A 23,361-nucleotide genomic window follows, 5' to 3' on the forward strand; every position below is an offset into this window, starting at 1 on the left:
AAAAACATCGTGATGAAAAAGGAAACAAATTAAAATATTGGAATGAATATGGCTTGATGATGATGATGATGTCCTCTTTAGACTTGACCAAGTCTTCCCCCCTTGAGTGTGTCCTCTTTAGACTTGATCAAGCCTTCACCCTTGAGTGTGAAGTAACATCAAATCTATGATAACTCCCAGACGTAACGATATCTGTCCTCTTAGCTGTTCGGAGGATGTTTGTTCGTGACAGTGAATCCACAGATATCAAATAGACTGACAGTATATATATGACTGCAGGGTTTATGGCTGACCTTTAAAAGAGTTGCCTAATTCACAAATTCTTGATAAGTAAACAATTAGAGGAGTTTTGGAAAATAACAGTTTTGACATTGATCAAAATGAAGAAGGTAAAGGATAACTGCATCATGAATATTACTGGAAAGGGAAAATGTTCTGCAACCAAAAGCACAATTTGTGATGAATAATGATATCTTTAATTTTACTTAGAAAAGAAAATAATTCTGCTTTCTTTCTGTTAATATCAGCATTTCCTTAAACCATCCAACTGTTGGCGGCTGAACATTTCTAGGAAATGCTTTAAGGAGATGGGATATGGGTAGGAAAATAAAGAAAGAGGAGGGAGAGGCAGATCTCCAGGGAAACTTCAGCAACCTTCTGACAGTGGTAGCAGATACCGTAGTACTGACAACCATTACTGTACATGTCATTAGTATTGCACATGGAAGGGATAGAACAAGATATAGGGAATTGGGAGATGGAATTGGGAAGGGTGAGGATGGGGCTGGAGATAGGGCAGGGATGGGATGGGATTAGAGATGGAATGGGGAAGGGTTTAGGATGAGGATGGGGTAGGGCAGGGGTGGGATGGGGAAGGGTATAGGGTGAGGATGGGGCAGGAGATAGGGCAGAGGTGGGATGGGATCAGAGATGGAATGGGGAAGGGCTTAGGAAAAAAATGGGGCAAGAGATAGGGCAAGGTGGGATGGGGAAGGGTTTAGGATGAGGATGGGGTAGGGCAGGGGTGGGATGGGGAAGGGTTTAGGATAAGGATGGGACAGGAGATAGGGAAGGGATGGGATCAGAGATGGAATGGGGAAGGGTTTAGGGTGAGGATGGGATAGGAGATAGGGAAGGGATGGGTGGGATCAGTGATGAAATGAGGAAGTGTTTAGGGTGAGGATGGGGTAGGGCAGGGGTGGGATTGGACAGGAGAAAGGGCAGGGTTGCGATGGGTCCAGAGATGGAATGGGGAAGGGTTTAGTGTGAGGATGGGGTAGAAGCAGGGGTGGGATGGGTCAGGGGATAGGGCAGGGTTGGGATAGGATGGGGCAGGGAATTTGGCAGGAAAAAGGTCTTTGAAGGAGTTAAGAAGAACGGATAGAACTGTTTAATGAAAGGTGTCCATCCTGATTCAAGAACCATTTGTTCAATCATTACAACCTTTTCTTAACCCCCACTTTTATTGTTAATTATGTTCATCTATAAATTTCTACAACAAAGTTAAAATATTTTCATTGAAGAAGAAACTAAAATACTATAGACCTTTTAAACAAATAAACTCAGCATCCTATAGGAACACAAAATAAACACAACAATGTTGATAGACTATACAAAAGTCAAATTGCATGCAGCTCAGTACATCATACTGTACAGTTGTTCTTCATAACATTATTTTAGAGGGTTTTTTTTCCTACTTTAGTCACTGATATTATCAAAGCCAAATAGTTGACACATTATGTTCCCTCTAAAGCTAATTAAAACCAGATCATCATAGTAGACACAGTAAGACATCTATCAGGAAACTTTTAACCGATGGCTCTTGAAATCACTGGAGTTCATATTGTGGTGTATTTAGTGGCAGACGGTTCCAATTAAAAGAATCGGGCGGGACCTCCTACTTCACCGTCGAGAAAAGCTCACTACGCAGATGATTACATGAAATATAGATGAAGAAACAATGCAATGCAGGATAGATAATTAATGATCACGCAGAGCCGAGCGATTTCCATGTCATTGGCAGACAAAGCCTGTCGATGTTTCAGCATTTACATAAACAGTGCTCAATCAAATACCTACAGTACAGTAGGCAGCAGAGACAGAAGAGAGGTAGAGTAAGAAAGGAGTATACCATCCAATGCATGGGGGTAGAGAGGTAAAGTAAGGAGTACACCATTCATTGCAGGGGGGTTGTCTTTGTTACATGTATGTAAGAATGTGTGTAATATGTATGTATGTATAGTATGTGTGTATGCGGCGATTGGTTTGGGTTGTAACAGATATTACCTTATATGAGTTTATACATCTGGAGTGCATACAAGTCTTTGTAGATTCATATAGAACCTGCAGTACACAAACATTAAGTACTACTAACAGGGTACACTTGAAGGTGGGTTTCTTCATAACCATGGCAATTGGAGGGACCCATAACCTGTGACTTGGATGAGGAGAGGATGGGATGGGGTGGGGGAGGGGGTGGATGGGACTTGCAGCAAAATGGGAAGCTTGGCATTGCTATGATAGCCAATCCCTTTACTTTATATATATCTAGTCTTGTACAGCGATATAGCATACTGCCCAACTTCCTTTTCCATTTGGCTATGAATTTTGAACTTATCAATCTAGGCACAATGATACCAGCCAAAAACATTCCGATATCATATTTGATATGATATATTCCACTCAGTCGGCAACCGCCAGGTATGTCGGTAGGTAGTTATTTTATCTTGTATAAATAGGACACTATTTCGCCTTTTTAATACAGACGGCTTGTGGACGTAGATTAAATATTTTCGATGGTGTGGACGTTAGTCCTCTTATTGTATGGTCTCTTCCACATAACAGAAACATGACTTGGTATATATTCCATAGCAACAGCCTTCACACAATTTAAATTCAAATTTTAAAGATGCATTGTAGGATTTCTATGCATGAAGTAACCCCTTAAAGGGTGAACTTAGGCACCTGGTAAATGTTGACAGGGTTGGGATTTACCCTTACTAAATTACAAAGTGGTATGCAGGTACTAAGGACAATCAGGGTTGGGATAACCCTCACTAAATTACGGTACAGGTCTGCGAACATGTTTGCTACTGCCGACAGTTTCCCCACTATCATTCTTGAAGCGAACAATCAAGTGCACTGTAAGACACATCAGGATACTTGACAATGAAACAGAAAAATATCAGGCACTACCCCCAATTCTTGTAACCTTTTTTTTTCACCTCTCATGTTTTATCTTTATTTTTATATGTTCTATGCCTCTCTAATCCTTTAGTACTGAAGTCCTGTGAGTAACAAAATTTGCAACCGCCCCATTTCAAACGGTTCACAAGGTTCTCTACTGTAGTACCTCTGAGCATGATTTAGTGATAGCCATTAGTTCAGCTCACAAACCCAAACTTCCTTCTTCTGTTTTCTATTCTTTTGTTTTTTCTCAATGGTTTGATTGGTCTGTGAACAAGATATTCAATGGAATCGAAATTGAGGAAGAATATCACCGATGTCACGCAAGCAAAACCCACAAAGACACAGAGAATGAATTCTGATGTGACTTGCACTTTCAGTCACTTAATTTGCAGTAGTTTTACTGGATTCATTGACGAAAATGGAAAAGTACAACAGGGTGTAACACTTTTCTGTAACAAGATCCTGTAAACTACGGAATCAAAGCTGTTACAGGAAAAACAGTCGGCTCAAACGAAAACAGAAAGTTGTAGAAGACTGTCGAACGAGCCAGCAAATAACACAATGGCAGTTCCATAAAATCAACTTTTATATCCAAGCTGCAGCTTGGCTGTATGACATTAGTGTAAATCAATATATCCAATCTTTCATTCAATTTATTACATTTATATCATATCCAATTATATCCTATATATTTATATCCAATTATTCACCAAAAATTTATTATGTTACATTATTTCCACATATAGGAAATTAAACATTTGCAGAGTACATTCCAACTAAATTTTGTCAGAATTTTCTTTAATACGTGAAAACTAAAATTGCGTCAGCACTATTAAGAACTCTCAAGCAACAACTCGTAAAGACTCGAAGCAATGACTTGTTGCTTTGAATTCATCTCTCTGAGAGTAAAGGGATCTTCCGGCTGATTAAACTAATTGCTTCATAACACTGCAGCAAGTTTTCTTCATCTTACATCTAGAAACAACCACATCCTGATAGCAGTCGGTACGAGGAAGATACAAACTGAATTATTTATGGTTGGCGTTATTTAGTGAATTTTGCATCGGGCAACAACCGAGTGAAAGACGACATCACAGCAATTCAGCAGAATTTTTTTTCTTTTCTCAATTTCATTTTTCTTTATTATATTTGTTAAAATCATGTATTCAGAGTCGAATAATATTCCTAAAAATATTTGCAATTTTGATGTAGTTCTCGATATGTGAGAACATTGACAAACGAAGCAAACGTTGTCAATGTATCCAATTTCAAGGACAAATCAGCAAGAAAAAGTTATAATGGGGAAAGTATTAAGATTTTAATTAAAGAACAACTACACTGATGACATGTAAGACCACCTACTGTACTCTGATCCCTGGCAGAATTAAGCGTTTACCCAATCACAACAGGTTACATTCTTAAATCAACTATAAATTGAGATACAGTACTGTATGGACAAGATATATATATTTTCAACCAACGTTTTGGAATATTTTTTCCATGTTTAGTCTGCTATGGAATACCCCTTTAACTAAGCTGGAAAGATCAATTCTCTATCATTTAGTTTTAATGGATGCAAACTTGATGAATTACCAATTTTGGTAGAGATTATCTGATTGTGCTGTACATTAATCTACCAAGCAGCTACAAAAAAAAACTGTGAGTTCATAGGCAAAATTAGCAATCTATCTGAGTTAGCTATTGACCACATTCAGAAAGCCTAGTTATGTATACTGTGTATTTCTTATTTATGTTTAATGAATAACCTTTGACCTAACACTGACTTCTCTCAAAGGACACGACAAATATGATCGTCCTCTTGAAGGTGTGACGAAGTGATGAATGGGTGGTAGGAGGAGTTGGTGAGGGATTGGGGAGGGAAGGGGAGAGGGAAGGGGGGAGGTAAGGGGTTGGTGACCATATTGTATAGCTGTAATGAAATCTTAGTATTAAATGAACAGTACATATGAAACGGTACTGTAGTACGGTACAATGAACAGTACTAAATGTTACAGTAAAGCTTAGCTGAATTGACTAATGCTGGTAAGCTTGCTGTATGATAACCATGTACAATTAAATGGCACGCTGCTATAAATGCTAGTTTGTCCCTAGTATTAGGGATGGTTATCTGTAGGTTCAACCAGTGGTTTGCTCTGTCATCCCACAAAGCCCCCCACCCCCCCTTCCTATCCCCCACTCCTAATCTCAAAGACAATCATTAAATACCTTTCAAGCAAAAAATATATCTCCAAACAAATAAGACAATGACAATGTTTTCATTTCAAACTGTAGCAATACATTATCATGACTAGTGTGTAACCAATTGATCGGAATTTCTCTATCACCTACTGAAATCGGCCTTTAATATCACCTTTGGAATCTATGAGAGAAAATGCCGATGTATGGAGCGACCAGATGATTAACGGTCCAAATTTTACCTGAATTTCTCCGTTTGTGTGGATCCACACACGGTACCGTTAAACAACAGAGCAAACCATCTTTCTTCAAGGTGTAATGATCAACCATCTGGTGAGAGCGAAGAGGAAAGTTAAATCATAATAATATTATTATTGATGACTGTGATGGATGTATCAATTCCGAGCACAGGAACATTAGCCGCAATTAATTTCATCATTCTACTGTAAAATTCATAGAAATGGGATGAAATTAATTTAGACTTTGAACGAGAGCTTACATTTATTCCTTTGCAGTAGAGTATATCATCTATAAGCAATTTTTTCAGAAAGTAGAGATATCAACCGGGGAATAACCTTCAATACAGGATATATATTGAATAACAGACTTGAGTTGGCAGTGAGGGATTCTTTAAAAGTAGGGCAACCAAAGTGGCAATTTGTGAAGTTTGGGGGTAGGAGGGAAGGGTGAAGGGGGGGGGGGGATTAGATGGATTGGTGAAGTAGATGGGGAAAGTGGAGGCCATTATGGAAAGTATATTTTAGGGAGGAAAAATTCCTTTTTGTGCAGTTATATATTATTTAACTGCAAAAAAGAAATTCCCTTCAAGTTTGCAACAGGAAAGAATTACCTTCACAAACAAGAAATTAAAACTGTCATTGAAAATCAGGAAGAGGGATGAATACCGTTGTCCTATTTCTTTATATATAGATTTTGAATTGGCTGTACTGTTATAGTACAGTCAGTGAGTGAGTCTGACTATTTAAATCTTTTGAACAGGATCAGCAGGCTGTTTAATGTGTAGTCTTCTACTACCTCCTTTACACATATATTAGTCAAACCCACCACATTATATGGTCAATTCCACGGTGACTCGCGTGACATTTTTACTAAAATTCCTCTCTATTTAATATCATTAAACAAATAAAGAAATTACCTGGGAGAAAAGCATTCATGTAGTCAGTAAGGTAAGCCTTAATGCTTACAACAGTAGACAAAAAATACTTATACCTCAAGTATTGTGGGTGAAATTGGCGAAAAACTAAACGTGACTCGCGTGACAGTTACTATTAGCAAAAATCAGAATGCACACACAAATGTTCGATTTCTTATGTCTTATTAAAATATTTCCAATCACTTTTTGTAATCATACCGAAGTTGAAAAACACCTCTACCTCAATTGCTATGCAACTTTGAAAAAATGTTGTAACGCATGAAAATAACGATGAAGATGTATTGTGACTCGCGTGACAAGAAAACGTGACTCGCGTGACTAGTTCACTTTTCGGATAGTTCTAGACCAAATGCAGTAGTGAATCAAAGGTATAGATCTTGCATAGTGAAATATAACATTCATTGGTCTAGAAAGTGTCCAAAAGGTACTTCCCTTGGGAATGTCCAGATGATATTATGTCCCCGAGTTACCTTCATGACTGCAGACAGTACAGTAGGTAATATACTGTACGGGTAGTACAGTTGTTCACACAATATATCTTGTCAATTAATATTTGTAACAACATTTAGTCTGTTTAAGTCACTCATTTTGAGAGTTATAGAAAAAAGAGATCTATCAAAATGTGATTCAAATTACCATTCTCATTTGTCATATTTGAATAAACCAAAAGTGTAATATTTGAGAAGATACATTCGCTCATAGGATTTTGGGAATGATTGAGCAGTTAAAACCTTAAGGTTGTCAAGTCATAGCACATGGCATTGCCAGATACAAATATAGATTATGTTTTTGTATATTACTTAAAAATCAATGACAAGTGCTAACTTTCCAAATGTGGTGATAAAATAGGCATTATATTGCGAATATTCATGATTTTAAATTCTGATACTTCAAATGAAATTATCATAATTAGTTGCATTATGTGTGCCCATATTATTCAAGTTGCCTAATTAAAGGGGAATGCACATATGATATCTTTAATCAGTGATTCATTCATCAAACTATAACATCCCTGCAAATTTCACACAGTAAATAGGTAGAAACACTATCTTGATTTGACGTGACTCGCGTGACGTGACTCGCGTGACATTCGTAAAGGGTGATTTTCTGCAAACTTTGAATATCTTCTGAAAAGGAAAATTCAGTAATCCTTTTGGTATCTATGTGAAGATGTGATATTCATTATTTGGAGTAAAACTATTGTGCAGGCAAGGAGAAAAAAAACAAGAACAGTAAATTTTGTGACTCACGTGGCAGTAAATCGAGGGTGTTTACTGTTTTCAATTTACCACTGTTGTCTAATGCCTTGATGTCAAAATAAAATTGAAGCTATAAAGTGAGCACTATGCTGTAGCAAATATAATTAGTCCAACACACAGTTAATAGGTAGAAACACTATCTTGAATTGACGTGACTCGCGTGACGTGACTCGCGTGACATTCGTAAAGGGTGATTTTCCGCAAAATTTGAATATCTTCTGGAAAGGAAAATTCAGTAATCCTTTTGGTATCTATGTGAAGACTTGATATTCATTATTTGGAGTAAAACTATTGTGCAGGCAAGGAGAAAAAAAACAAAAACAGTAAATTTTGTGACTCGCGTGACAGTAAATCGAGGGTGTTTTCAATTCACCAATATTGTCTAATGCCTTGAAGTAGAAAAAAAATTGAAGCTATTAAGTGAGCACTATGCTATAGCAAATATAATTAGTCCAAAACATTGATGATACCTATGATTAATATGTACAAATTTGCACAAAATGAAATTTTACTGTATTTTTCATAATTTAGTTACTACGGGAACCATTTGTTATTACCGACCCCATAATCAAACAAATGATGTTTCTGGGGTGAAAAAATTATTTTTAGTAACTACAAGTATTCTATTTATTGGAAACTTATACAATTTTAATGTACAATGATTTTAAATTTTTTGGTATGATGTTGACCTTATCATGGAATTGACCATATAGTCACACTATTGTGAAAACCTCAATGACAGGACAGATTATCTAAGACCCTTCCGTACTCAGGTACAGTACTATCCCTTCCTTTAGAATCTTCTTGCTTACCTTCCACTGTTTTTCCTTTCTGTTATTTTCTTAAAAACAAGGAAGACATTGAACAAATGCCTACAAAAGTGCACACATCATTGATCTAGATTTAGCAATGACAGCAATTGGCTTGCTGTTTTTCTGAATGCACTGCGTTTTTTGTCTTTGTTAATAATTTCCTCAACCATTTTGACCCTAGCTTTATAAAGTAAAAGTAACATTGAAGTGCAAGTTTTTTCAACAACTTCCAGTAGGTTACAAAGTTCTACAGTACTACAGTGCACTTGATCGCATCATTATGTCTCTTTTCTTATTTTCTTGTATTTGATCCAGCATTTTTTTCTTTCGGTTTCATTCTTCAATGTAGCATTAATCCACAGGTATGTATACCCACTGTACCAAGTTTGTCCTACCAATGTAAAACGGGTCAGAATATCAATAAAAAAATCTCAAATTTCTGAGATTTCCATCAAATTTGAGATCTCATCGCTTGATTACACTCACCTGTAATAGACTGTCAAATTTTGGGCCATCTTTGATAAAGAGTTGTCCTGTGCAATCTTTGTCAATCTTGTAGTGATATACTATTCCATTAAAACAGACCGAAAGAGCAAAGCTGCCCGGCTCGTTCCTCTCTCGAACCCTGTCACACACAGAAGAAAAAAGAAATTCATATAAGAACACTTTAAATACTGTAACATCGAATACCAGCACACAGTGAAAATCTCAACAGTATATTTATTATCTTACTCAACAACCTTAATATTTAAAGAGCACTTTTGCAGTGATTTTTCGAGTTCTCGCAATCTCGAGTTCTCGCAAGGACGAACCTTGTTCAAGGTGAGATCAGATCGGAATCAAGGTATAGATATTTCTCACAAACATGATCATTCACCATGTCCCAGAGTAATTAACTTATGTTCCGGCCACTAATGGTGTACTGTATGGACAGTACAATGTTAAGAAGGTTGCTTGTTTATATGCCAGAGTACTTTTGTCATGAGGAGGCAGGTAACTGAGGCAGCAGAAAGTACAAATGTGACATTTGGTTTCAAACCTTTTGTCACTGAGACACATTCTATTGAATATTAACTGTTATTCAAAGTTTTTAAATTCCTCTATTTCCTTTATATGAAACAATATACTGCATATAAATCAAATGGTTTAGTGACTGTTACAATTTTGTGGTACTGAATACAGGCTCCGTACAGAAAGTGAACTTGTGCCAATTATCCCGCACAGACGATATGTTGAAAGTTTCCTATCCAGTTTTGTGTTACATCTGAGGGACTGACCTACATAATGTAATATTAGTCTCTGAAGTTTAGGCTTAATTTACACCAGCCACTTTTAATTAATGAGAGCCTCGGATGTTTAAAGCCCGGACAATTCACCCATTTCTACAGAGAGGAGAGAGTTCACAGGAACCTTTCCCTAAATGAGCTTTGTGTTGCACCTGAGGAACTGACTAATTTGATGGTGTATTATACTGTAACTACCGTAGGTTTAAGTCCAGCCACTTCAATTAATGAGCCTCAGATCTTTCAAGAAATAGTTCTACGGAGAGAGTTCACAGGAAATTTCCCTAAATTTTGCGCTTTGTGTTGCACCCGAAGGACTGACCTAATGGCCGGTGCGTAATACTTACTGTACAGTAAGTCTGTAAGTACTGTAAGTATTCCAGCCAATCTTAATTAATGGACCACAGATGTACTGTACAGTATAAAGGGACCTAAGAGCCATTAAAGTGTGTACAGTATTACAACAAGTGTATGAATTACTTTCATCTCGTCTACTCCAGGCCAATTACAGTTCAGGAAAACAAACGAGACTATATGGAGTAGACCTACAGTACATGATGTACAGTACATGATGTACAGTACATGATGTACAGTACATGATGTAATGTGCAATACGTACGTGCACTAAACAACCCTCAAAACAAGTTCATTAACCCCTTTTTGCTTTCAACTCTGTTTTAGAGTAACAGTAAAGAAGGTCATTGCTTTTATAGGTGAGAGGCATTGTGATAATTTCCACAAGCTTAATCATACTGTGGGTAGAATAGAGTTCATACTATGAAGAATCACAATATGACTGAAGTAGGATATAAAGCTACTCACAGTACAATATATACAGTATCTGAATCAGTTTGAACTCTGCATGAGCAAATCCTTTCATAATAGAATACTATACACATCACTGATTTCTAATCAGTGAATCAGTGAATCAGTGAATCAGTGAATCAGCAAATACAGGTTTTAAGTATGACTATTAAAAAAGCAAGCAGTACTGTGTTTGGGATATTATACTGCAACAAACAAACATTACTAATGAAAAATAATCTTGTTATGAAAAGAGTGACAGCCATGCAAGAAGAATAAAAGAACTCTATATATAAGAGAGGAGGGGAAGGTGAGGGAATATATCATGAATTAGCAAAATCATTGCATGCTCAGTTTTACAAAATGACTTTACAAAAGCAAGATTCATGGATTTTAAGTCAATTCAAAATTAATCATTTGACACTAATTGCAGAAGTTCAACCCAGTATTGAACATATATTACTGAATGTATTTACTGTGGCTGACTAGAGCACCTCCCCCTTCACCCCCCCCCTGGCAAAAAAATGGCATTGCTATCCAGACTCAGTCTGTAGATCACAGGGGTAACCCCTAGGTCACCCCTACGTAACCCCTAGGTCACTGGTTCAAATCCTGTGCTCTTTTCAAACTTCTCTCAAGTGTTAACAAAACTTGGGCTACTGGCTTGATTGTTCCTCCCACGTAGTACTGTAGTAGTCCAAGTTATATTGTACGGTTGCTTTGAATGACCATGACCATTGGATGGATGTGACATAGTAGTAGTGGTGGTGACCGTGGTCTGATTAGATTATTAGATGAATACTTACAGATACTTCCCATCTTGTACTCCTGAGCTGTATATTCTATCTTGAGCCTCCTCTCTGGTTAGAATGCCATGAAACCACGGTCTGTCTTGATGCAATATACTCTTGATAATCCTCTCAAACTGAGATCTGTGTGACATCATCGCTCTCTCTATCTGGTCTTTCTGATGGGAGACGAGAAGGAAAGGCAGATTATAAAAAATAAAAAAACACACTATGATCATGTAAACCCCAAAACTAACTGGTTTGGGTATTTACGAACGACGATACTTACCTGTCTCCTACAACACAAACGCACATTTCCTAGTCTACCTAGACGCCACTGATATAATTTTAGCACTGCGCCCCCGGTGACCTCTCCCATAGGTCACCGCGCACCCTCCCTTCCGGATTTGCCCCACGTACTGCACCACTGCCCCCAACTGACCGAGACCAGACACATCTGATGTGACAGATAAATGATCTCACAACTAGTGTAACCCTTAAAAAATTAAAATGATTGATGAGCACACACAACAACTGTTTTCTCCAATAATCAGTGCTGGTTTAGGGTCACATGCAAAATTATTTCCCCGTCATTGGTTACATCTGCTTAAACTATGCAGTTTGTTATTTTAGAACCTTTGCACATTACCACAGACTGCCAGGCACGAAAACTATGGGAGTCACCATCTCCTGACTGAAGCCAATGCAACTTAAAACGTTCGGGCAAAACTTTGACCTGGATGCACTTTGTAGTCTTTTAACAAACACCAAGTATGTATCCATGCTTTCAAAGTAGCAACAGTTGAGTTGAGTCGGATCCTCATGGTTGTGATCAGCTGTTTTAATGTCATGGTTATTTTTTTATTCAGTTTTGAAGTTTCTGGAATCCGGAGTTCTAATTTCTGGAAAGTGTTTTTGGCTAATGTGCTACACCAACAAACACTAAAGTACTTTCTGTACTTACAGTGTCTGAATAAAAACTTGTATGACCATGTTAACATAATTTACTGCACAGTACAGTAAAGCATGTTAGTCAGTATAGCACAGTTCCGTAGAGTACAGTCAGTACAGTATCGTACAGTACAATCCGTACAGTACCGTACAGTAACATACAGTAACGTACAGTAACATACAGTAAAGTCAGTACAGTACCGTACAGTTACGTACAGTACCGCCCCCTACCGTACAGTTTAGTATATAGTACAGTACCATACAGTCAGTACAGTACCAAACATGTACAGTACAGTTCAGTTCACTTCAGTACAGTCAGTACAGTACCGTACTGTTAAGTACCTACCGTACAGTACAGTACCGTACCCCACAGTACAGTCAGTACAATACCATACAATACTGTACCCTACTGTACAGTATGTGCACAGTGAGTACAGTATCGCACAGTCTGTACTGTACAGTACAGAACAGTACCATACAGTTTGGCAGTGACTTCTGTCACATACAAAACAGCTGCACAAGCTTGCCATACCAGCAAACAAGCCAAAACATATCAAACTGAAAATTATTAAGTGAGGTTTCAATCATATCAAATGTTGGCAATGATTCAATTTTTTCGGACATAAAACTACAAGTACAGGGCTATAAAATTGTACAAGTACAGACCTTAAACAGCTTCCTGTACATACCTGTACATGTATTGAAGAACCATCATGCACATAAAATATTTATGTATCACCTGCAAACTATTAAAGGGACCATACATTAACAATATAGGGATAGACAGGCAATAATTTATCTGGTACATCCCATTGCAAAATGCTATGCAATATAGAAAAATTATACAAATTGTGAAAACTTTGTATTTTTGTAAACAAGATATCTCAAGAAGGGAAGAATGGTTCGATCTATTATTTCGTGTGAAAGAGTACCGCATTTATAAGTAGAAGAAGCCTATTGTTTTTGTGGAGGTCGAAGTTCGTTGGGGCCACTAGGGGTCAAATTTTGAAAACCTTTTAAACACGATACCTCAAGAATTGAAGCTTGGACCAATGTCATATTTAGTATGTAGTTGTGACATGTGAAGTACAAGAAGCCTATTTTTTTGAGGAGTTCAAAGGTCACTTGGAGTCGCCAGAGGTCAAATTGTGGAAACCTTGTTTCATAATCTACCGTATTTCCAACCGACCAGCCTATTGAATAACATGTGCGTTACGCCTCATAAAAATCGGAGAGGTTGTTGGCAATTGGAAATTAGCTTATGGGCATCTGTAAATAAGTATCAGCGAACGAGCAACCTAAGCGCCATTGAATTATCTGTGTCGCTATTTGCACAAACGGCACTCCGTACATACATGTGAATAAAGGTTCATGTACTGCTTGTATATATACAACGGTAAGGTAAAATTGGCTTTGTTAACCCAACCAGAACGCAAAATGTATTGAGGTTTCGATGAGCAGTTTTGGTACACAGTGACAGTAAGTATTTTTATGAGAGTTTGCAAGAAGCTCAAAGCTTTCAAAACTGCTACACAAAATTTGAAAAAAATAAATTATTCCCTGAATACATACATTTTCTGTACATATGTCCCGTACTGTACATGCCATCTGACTTTTTTCATTAAATAACTGCTAGCATATACAGTTTACAGTGTATAAGGATGCACATGCAGGAATATTGCACCCTACAATTAGCAAAATAAAACAAAAATGTCAGTATAGATCCAATGCTGTAAACAACAGGCTGTAAACATCAGATTTGGTTTCCAAATTTTAATGTATGTGCACAAGGCACAGTATGAAATGCACAGACTTTTTAATTTTCAAGGCAAAAGTTGACGATGCAAGGTCTCAAAAGTCTTTACATGTTCTCACATTCAGTTCCTTAAAACATTAAATTATAAGCTTTTTACTTAATATTTTGGACTGTCAATTTATGTCCTACCTTTAGACCTTGACTTCTGGCAGCTTGGAAGAGAGCTTGTTCCATGTCACGGTGGCTGAGGTCATTGAATGCCCGGGGGTTTACCCCCGGTGGGAGGAGGCAGGGGTGACTGAGCTTGCACAAGAGTCCATCTTCATGCTGCTCGTGGTGTAATACAAGTTCGATGGCACCAATAAATTTCTTGCCATCTTTAATTGCCACAAACCCATCGTGTTGCCTCTCGATGGCATAGTGGTAGATAATTCCACCGTAACACAACGACAAGGCATAGTTTCCTTCCTTGGCTAAGCTCTCACGTAGAAGGTAAGATCCCGGTATGCAATCCAGATCTCGCAACCTCTGCTCTGCATCCTCGCGCGTGATCCTCCCGTGATAGTACCTGAAGTTCAAGGGATCGCTCGGCAGGCTTCGCCTCGGGGTCCCACTCATTTTGTGTGATCCAGGAATCGTTCATTCAGTTTATTGCTCAATTTCTAAAATGGCTTCACATGATACTTACAGACGGTTGCTACATACCCATCGTTCAAAAGGGTTACAACCATCAAAGAAGGATCAATAAAAAAATTGTCAGTGTAGCGCTCGATCCTTGACGAGATATTTTCACGATGTCACCTTCAAACTGTTTGCATGTCAAATTGCGGTGAATGGCTTCCGACGTCGCTTCAAGTTATTCTTCGTCAATGTCTCTGTCGACCTATAAATGAAAATAAATAGAGTTTCGTCGTTATCGAAAATTGTAGGACAATTGACGCATTGTAGAATGTACAGTAACATTAGAAAGAAAAATAGAAGATAGAAGATCAGATTTACAGTTTCTAATTTATCATTCAACTCTAGGTTCTTACAGCAGCTACTAAACTAACCCAAATCCGTAAGACCAGCTGGTGGCGAACCTTCAATTCTCACCACACACTTGATACTAAAATCTTATGCAAATTAGGCATTTAAATTAGGCTATTGTACAGTAAAGTACTGTAGCTTGTACACAGCAGGTATGAAAGTGTCTATTCCCTAAGGTAGAACGGTAGAATGAGAGTGCTAAGGTTGTTTGGGGACAGGTAAGCTAGGAACAAAGTCAAGTTTAAGGTCTCAAAATGATTTTCAACCAACAGTGTACTATAGGTACTTCCGTGCCTGCTGCTACACTAAATACGAGAGTGGAGACTGCAGGTAAGCCAGGAGCGAAACTAAACACGAGAGATTAAAATGCTGAATATTAAAAGAAATTAAATTGTTGCCACTTCGAAACAAGTTACGACGTGACCATCTTTTCACTGGTACATCACTTAAACTCTGTCAATGAATTTTGATTCAACAATTCCCAGAAAGACCTCTGATGTACTGTGCATAAATGCGTTCTAAAGTGTCAAATGTCTATATTTGATTCATATGTCACTTCTGCCTTGCTATTGATCAACTTCCTTTATTATTAAATGCATCATGTTTCGTTTTATTCTTACTGAGTCATCGGCTCTTTATGTCCCTGGAACGTAATATTATCCAACTCAGAGGTGAGAGGAAACAGGACACGTCAGGAAATAGTGTGAAAATACATGGAAATGTTGGGAAATACCCTGAAGTAATTAACGGTCACAGATCTACTTTTCAGATGGAGATGGCCAGCCTCATACTGTACAGTAGAGAGACTGGAGGCCGACAAATGATCGAAGAGGAACATGAATGTTTAAGTTTATTAAAATCCTGTATAAATATATGAAAGTACATACATCATATTTATAAATAGAATATAATGAGATTTATAAAGATTAAAATAGCATGGAATATATGTACAAATCATATATCAAAAGTTAATAACAAGAATAAGTGTAAGTCCTGTGGAACAACACCCTGAATAAATATGGCAGCAATATAAACGAAAGAATTTTTAAAACATACAGTTCAAAAGGTTGGCGTGATTGTCCAAATTTCTCAAATATAACTTAGTAGACCTATTAAAGAAGTGACTTCAGCACGTTAAGGAGTGGGTGTTTCTCGTCTCTATGAATTTTATGAGAGAGCCTTTTAAAATCTCTCATGGCTGCATTATTAACGTGGTTAAAATAAGGGTGTTAAAACCTAGGCTAAAAATTTTTGGCGCAGTAAACCAATTAAAAAACAACATAAGGTCGACAATTAAACAAGGACAAAGAGGAGTGATGACAACATGAACTATCTGTGTACATTACCATCAATTGAAATTACAATCATCATGTTTGTTTTGTAGTGTCCTAATTTGTTTTCTGTTGTCAAGTCCGGTTAACACCCACGACCACTATTGCAATGAGCACGTGCTCTTAATCTAATAATAATAAGTTGGATCTATAGTTTACATTGTGTATCATATACTGAATGCATTATGAAATGTATCATAAATACGGATACATCATGTATCATAAATACGGATACGTCATGTATCATATACGGATACATCATGTATCATAAATATGGATGCATTATGTATCATATATGGGCCATTCCACACTAATAGGGTACTTATGTATGTTACTGCAAAGCCTTGTTGGAAATCGGTCTACAAAGCTTCCTGGCAGTAACAAACTGCATGGTTTAAAGTATTTGATGCCATACTTTAATATTGCAAAATAGTGTTAACAGTTGAAAGTCTTTATGTCAATACATTGGTAATTATTTTAAAAAAACTCTTTGCATGTCTCACCAATTTGTGCAAGGAATATGTGACAGAGCATTAATGGAGATTTTTAATCCACTTGTTTTATGTTTTAGTTACAAAAATGACCAATGTAATGTATCATAATGATTAAAGAATTCAATCATCTGAATGCTGTTGTTGTCTTCTTTCTTGTCCAACTCGTGAAAATTGAGAAAATGACCACACAAAAATATATAAACGTTCGTAATTGACATCTGTCCTAACAGTTACGAGCGTAACTTGCCCCATGAGTAAAGTAATCTAAAAACATTTGGCGGAGATAAAATGTTGTGCCTTGTTACAACATCGTATCTCAGTAATGAACATGGTTTTGAGGGAGTTGAGTCTTCCAATCCCCCGGAAAACGACGGCCAAATTAGCTTTAAAAAAATCTGTCCAAGAGAGCTTACGTTCGAACGTACTTTTACATCACTTTTCACGGAAATCGCGCATTCGATCATGTGAGTGTTTAGTATGATAAACATCCTTGGGCGCATGCGTATTTCAGAGAAAACAACAACCCTTGGTCACCCACCGACTTTTAAAACCATGGAGGGAAGTTTGTGATCTGTCTTCTGAATCTCGGTAAGTTACGCGCGCAAGTCAAATTACGAGCGTTCGAAATCACTACCAATTTTACCGAAAATAAAGCACTTTGCAATGTGATCAAGGTATGGTTCAATTTAGAGATTTCTCACTCAGTAAGTGAAAGTTGTTACACCGCTAGGTGAGCGGACTCGTAGATGCAGTTGCCCCCTTTGGTATAATTGCACTGCGTGAGACAGAAAACACAACTAATGCACGTAACTGCAGACAGATTGAGCCAATATGTCTGAAGTTACGAACGTTGGCAAAAGACCTCCATTATTCATTTAGTTCGATGTAAAGGTGCATGATAATACCATGAAACTTGCTAAATGTTTACTGGGCACGAATGTTCATCTCGCATTGGCATTGAAGTGCAATTCAATAGCAGTTTCGTTAAAATGAACTAGCCTAGGCCTACGTTCAAACGTAATTGTTGGTAGACAGATTTCAGATTCGGTCACTCGTGTGAACGTTAGCATGATTTCGGTATTTTGATGTATAATCTAATGTCGACGTACCGATGTAAATGAACTGAGTGCATACGATGATTCCGTAAATATAAAGTTAACAATATTTCATTAAGCAAAGGTTAGGTTAGACCTGCATGCTAGGCTTCAATTGAAAAAGCTCACGTTCGAATCCAACTGTGGTGAGACATATTTGCCCAGTCGGTCTGTTTTACGAACGTTAGTATCTTCCCTGGTTGAGTACTAACTTAGGCCTACTAGCCTAACGTTAAGGGTAGCGTTATATTTTCGTGCAGATCTAGCCTAGGTTTTAAACAAATGCAGTACAGACAATTGACGATGCTTCATGTTTTATTACGTATTTTAATTTGCAACTAGGCCGACACGTAGGCGAAGCCTAACACTGGGTTTTCTCATTACTGATGCATATAATGTGTAGGCTAGGCCTGCCTAGGTCTAATTTAAAAAATAAAAAAAAATTATTTTTGTTTATTCAACTCTCATTTTTAGTACAAACAAAAAACGACAATCAACATGTATCGTCTTGCTTTCTAGTTAAAACTTACCATTGTGTTTGATCCGCGAGGACTGAAAATGGGCATGTTCATCGTAATTGCTTTAATGAGAAGAACTATCTATGACCTAAAGAACCCACAGTGTATTTATTGTTCTCAGGGACAGGCTGGCCTAATTAGGGAGTTAGCCACCAAATGTCAGTATCTTGGGACCTCTGATTAAAAATTCTGGTGGTAGTTTTCATTGCAGCTTGCCCCTGATTCTTTATCTCAAAACAGCCTAATTCCATACACAACATTCTTCCATATTAAGGCAGCTTACAATATAATATATGCATGAGGTGCATCTGTCTTTACACGTAATTACCTACAGGCTGCTTTTAATTATCATGTAAGCTCTAACTGTTATCAAACACAAATAACATCATTGGCAAATTCCAGTGGATGACAAATCTCTTTAATTTAAAAGCTTATGGAGGCAACAATTTCACCATTGAAATTGACACTCCTGTATTGAAGGTTTGAAACTTTCTTCTACCATACCATGGATTACAACTTTCTCCTGTATTTTGAAACAAACCATGTTTTGTCTTTTCCTTAACTTCCATATTAAAATGGAAAATGTTACCTTATTTGCTCCAGGATATTTTGTTTTTCTCGCCTTCGTTCCTTAAACAGGAAGGTACCTCAACTAGAGGATATTGAAGGACAACGAACAACTGGTTTTAGCAATGCAGCAATGTATATGCGCAGGTATCGAGGCCGCATAAAAGCTGATCAGGAATGTTATGTTCAGTATCAAGCTAAAGAGACTGAGCGAGTGAAAGAATATCGTCAAACCATGTCTCAGGAAGCGAGGATATCATACATGATACACATGCAGTTACCCACTTCTGTAAACTGGCCTGCACACATCTGAAGGTGGAGAGGAAAGTGGAGTTTAACAGACTGATCCAGTTCACTGATGGGTGTGGCGCACAATACAAATCTCGATTTGAATCTCGATAGATTTTGGCGTGCAAGTTGAGCGGCATTTCTTTGGCTCATGCCATGGAAAAAATCCATGTGATGGAGAGGGTGGGGGTGGTTAAAAATGCAGTCACAAGGTCAGTGAAGTCTGATGTCAACATCACCATTGATGGACCCTGGGAGTTCTATGACTTCTGCTCCAAAAATCTTGCTAAGGCACCAGTGAAACCAGATGGATCGTGCAACCACTCTCGTCGTACTTTTTACTTAGTGAAGGAAGGTGATATACAGAGGGAAAGGCCAACCAGAACAAATGTTGACATTGTGGCTGGAACGCGAAAGTTGCATGCTGTAGCTGGGATCTCTCCATACTAATTGCACAAAAGGCGTCTTTCATGCTTCTGTTCACCCTGTCAGGATCTGAACTCAGTAGCACTGTGCATCAATCTGGAGTTTGTGAAGTCTTGGAGTGAACGCAAGATGTCTGCTAAAGGGATTTCATTTGAAGCAACTACTAGCAGTGATATGGAAGCTGCAGATGTAGGTCACGCTGAGATGGATGAGATTCCGGTCTGTACACTTGAGAGTGCAACTGATAATGCAACTGGAGCAACTGTGGGTAAATCATCATCTGAAAGATCTGAGACAGGGGACTTATCTGAAGTGGGTAATGCAGGTGGCATACTAACTTCCAACAAAGTGGGTCAGTCCCTTTTTACTTAAATTTTAAGTGCTAAGCAACATGACATTGAAAGAGATTTCCTTCTATTTGCAGAATCAAAAACAAAATGCATCAACAGAAGTGTTATGTTTGATGTTGCATATTCCAGTGTTTCTTTTCATGGGAAATGATATGTCACTCAACTTTATTAAGGGCCTTGATTTCATTAATTAGATTGAAACTCCTTATCAGTGAACTCTAATCAAAAGTGAGGGTGGGGTGAGTTGTCGACTTTCAGTTCACTTCTTCGTGAAAAATGCTGGAATAGTTGTTATGGATTGCCCATACCATTTGGTTGGTCATTGCAGTCATCAAGATTGAAGACAGCCAGTGAATATTTCCTATTTAATTTTTTTTTTGCTCTTTTCATAAATTACAGATTATGATGAATCTGAAGTTGTCCAGACACAGTTGGATGTGTTGAATGAAAAGGTCTTAAAAGATCTCTTCTGTGATGTCTGCCTACCAGAGAACAAGCATGAGGCATTACTAAAACCACAGCAATGAGGGATTGAAATTCGCCCTGAAGAGTATTATGCTGTCTTCTATGACAACAAATTCTATATTGGACGATTGCTTGAGAAAGATGGGGAGGAATATCTGTTTAAGTTTCTCCATAGAGTTTGCAGTGCATCTAAGATGTATGATTGGCCTATAAGGTCAGATTCTGAGAAGGTTTTAGGCAAATTCGTTATCGATGGACCCCTTACATTGGTGGGCAGTGGACCATTTTCTGTGCAAGAAATTGAAAATGTGGAGAAAACATATGCTGAAATGAAAGCAATAACACAAGCTGAGCTCTAAAGTGGTAAAGCATAAATAATGCATATTTTGTATATATTTCAAAGTTTTAACAAGTACACTCTGGCTTTCCATCTAGCTAATTGTACTGTGTACAGTTTCAGTTGACAGCATCTATTCTGCAGGAATCTTAGATGTTTTAGGTTCTTGCTTGATTGCTTGTCTTCAATATACTGCATGCTTGACTATATGGAAAAGAGCAAAAAAGAAACAGTCAGATATGCTTGTGATAGTGTGTGCTTCCTTTTTAGCATTTTTTTCTGAAAACAGCTTCAAATTTATGTTTATTCCATTCCATGACATGTGGGGCTATCCCACTTCATCTGATACATTTTCAGAAAGTTTGAAAAGTGAACATTTAATCATTAGCCAGTTTGATAAAAAAGTAAAAACAATTTATGGTTTTTCGTCTGTCCATGTTTCAAACATGATATTAGTGTACATATTGGTACATTTTAGTGTTGCATTGGTGATAATATTGTTGGTATCTAATACCCTCTTGTAATTTGATATCTTTCCAATGGTATGCAAGTTTACAATTATGAATTCAACTATTTACTCATTTAAAATTTCTGACATACTGTATTCAAGTCTACAGCTTAACAATCCTTCCATTATATGAAATTTTAGGATTTTCACTATTCATATGCAATTTTGAAATTATTGAATTTTATAAATATTCAATTGTTAACTATTCAATTTTCAGTTCAACAATGAATTCAATGACCTACATTAGAGGTGTCAGTATAAGTAGTATCTTTTTAACTTTGCTAGATATATGCAATTAATCACATGCAAGCCTACAGCTATTCATTCAACTATTTAATTTTTCTTTAATTTGACTCTGACATTTACAATCTTAAACAGACCACTCTGGATAAGTTGTTGTTTCCCACAGGATATGATATATCATCACAATTTCATGATAATTCCAAAGTACAGCAGCAAAGAAACAGCTACAAATGAGTGCCCAGATGTACATTCAATTGAAAATAATAATTTGTAATCCATAGAATTTCTGATGACAAATTAATGTGGAGATTGAAAAATATTCTGTCCTTGTTACGTACGTAAGACCCTGAACATGGTAACCATACATCCTACCTTTATGCAAGTCCATATCATTTTCTGCACTATAGCTTCTAGCAGTGGTTTTCATTAAGATGTGAGATATATTGTAACAAATACTCAGGGAAAAAGGTACTTGTGGCACTAAAATTTGTTCTGTGCATAGGAAATGTTGAAATGCCCTCTCGTTGTATTATCAAAGATTCATATTTTTTCCAGTTTTTCACCCTTGGATCCATTTTGTCTTTGTTAATTGTTATAATTACAAAGTTTGCAATAAACAAAAACTGTTAAAACTCATGTACAATTGTTGTTTGTGGCCTGTTTATGCTCAGATATCTGTCCTTGTTACGTACGTAATACACGCCATATATTATACTTTGCTTGGCTGTCATTGCCAACCTTATCCAAAACTTATCTCATTGAGGGTATATACAGTTGCTATAGACTCTAGGTCATTACTCAAACCAAGTTTCATGCTTTCCCTATGACTTTTAATTTTCACACACTATGTCACAAATTAGTACCCCATTAGTGTGGAATGGCCCATATCTATATATTATGTATCATATATACGGATACATTATGTATCATAAATACGAAAACATCATGTATCATATAAACGGATACGTCATGTATCATATACGGATACGTCATGTATCATATACGGATGTACATCATGTATCATATACGGATACATCATGTATCATATATACGGATACATTATGTATCATATATAAGGATACATCATGTATCATATATAGGTTTCATACATCCAAACAACCCAACATCGTTGTGGATATTAAGCTGAAAAAAAAAACTGAAGGAGCATTGAGAAGATTAAATACTATAAGAGCAGATAATTCCCATACTGCACCCAGTCTTAACCCCATGGTGCAGTGTATATCCCCCACCTTATAAATCAACCAGCAGCTATTGTGGGATACCACCAAGCAAAAATGCAACGTTCACAAAACAGCTCTAAAAGTTCCTACCTATACATGTGTAGTACTGTACGTAGCTATAAAAGTTGTTTTTTTGTTGCATCAAAGCAGTGCTTTTTTTGTACTGTAGACAGCTAAAAAACACTAAATTGTATGATATCCTAAATTTTTACTGTTACAGTAGCTCATGAATGAGTGAATACAGTAATGCTGTATACA

General features: G+C 37.2%; 2 protein-coding genes across 4 annotated transcripts in view; one reads left to right on the plus strand and one right to left on the minus strand.

Annotated features, from left to right (window-relative positions):
- LOC139983614 (tyrosine-protein kinase SYK-like) overlaps positions 1 to 23,361 on the minus strand; it is a 70,055-nt gene that overhangs the window by 28,023 nt on the left and 18,671 nt on the right. For all 3 annotated transcript variants that reach the window (XM_071997277.1, XM_071997293.1, XM_071997287.1), the window contains exons 2-5: positions 14,402 to 15,095; positions 11,524 to 11,684; positions 9,117 to 9,255; positions 5,628 to 5,715 (exon numbers count right to left, since the gene is read on the minus strand). In XM_071997277.1, coding sequence (XP_071853378.1) covers positions 5,628 to 5,715; positions 9,117 to 9,255; positions 11,524 to 11,684; positions 14,402 to 14,830 — 817 coding nt within the window. In that variant the 5' untranslated portion in view covers positions 14,831 to 15,095. The remainder of the gene's footprint in view (positions 1 to 5,627; positions 5,716 to 9,116; positions 9,256 to 11,523; positions 11,685 to 14,401; positions 15,096 to 23,361) is intronic.
- LOC139983642 (uncharacterized) lies at positions 17,672 to 22,755 on the plus strand. Its single transcript, XM_071997323.1, has 2 exons — positions 17,672 to 20,311; positions 20,709 to 22,755. The coding sequence occupies exons 1-2, from the start codon at positions 20,089 to 20,091 to the stop codon at positions 20,834 to 20,836; spliced, it is 351 nt and encodes a 116-aa protein (XP_071853424.1). The 5' UTR covers positions 17,672 to 20,088; the 3' UTR covers positions 20,837 to 22,755.

This window comes from Apostichopus japonicus, chromosome 2 (genome assembly GCF_037975245.1).
Source record: "Apostichopus japonicus isolate 1M-3 chromosome 2, ASM3797524v1, whole genome shotgun sequence".
Taxonomy (NCBI): Eukaryota; Metazoa; Echinodermata; class Holothuroidea; order Aspidochirotida; family Stichopodidae; genus Apostichopus; species Apostichopus japonicus.

Coding starts and splice junctions, on each gene's coding strand:
- LOC139983642 (XM_071997323.1), top strand. CDS start 20,089: ATGTCTGCTAAAGGGATTTCATTTGAAGCAACTACTAGCAGTGATATG. Junction 20,312..20,708: donor ACTAACTTCCAACAAAGTGG/GTCAGTCCCTTT, acceptor CATAAATTACAG/ATTATGATGAATCTGAAGTT.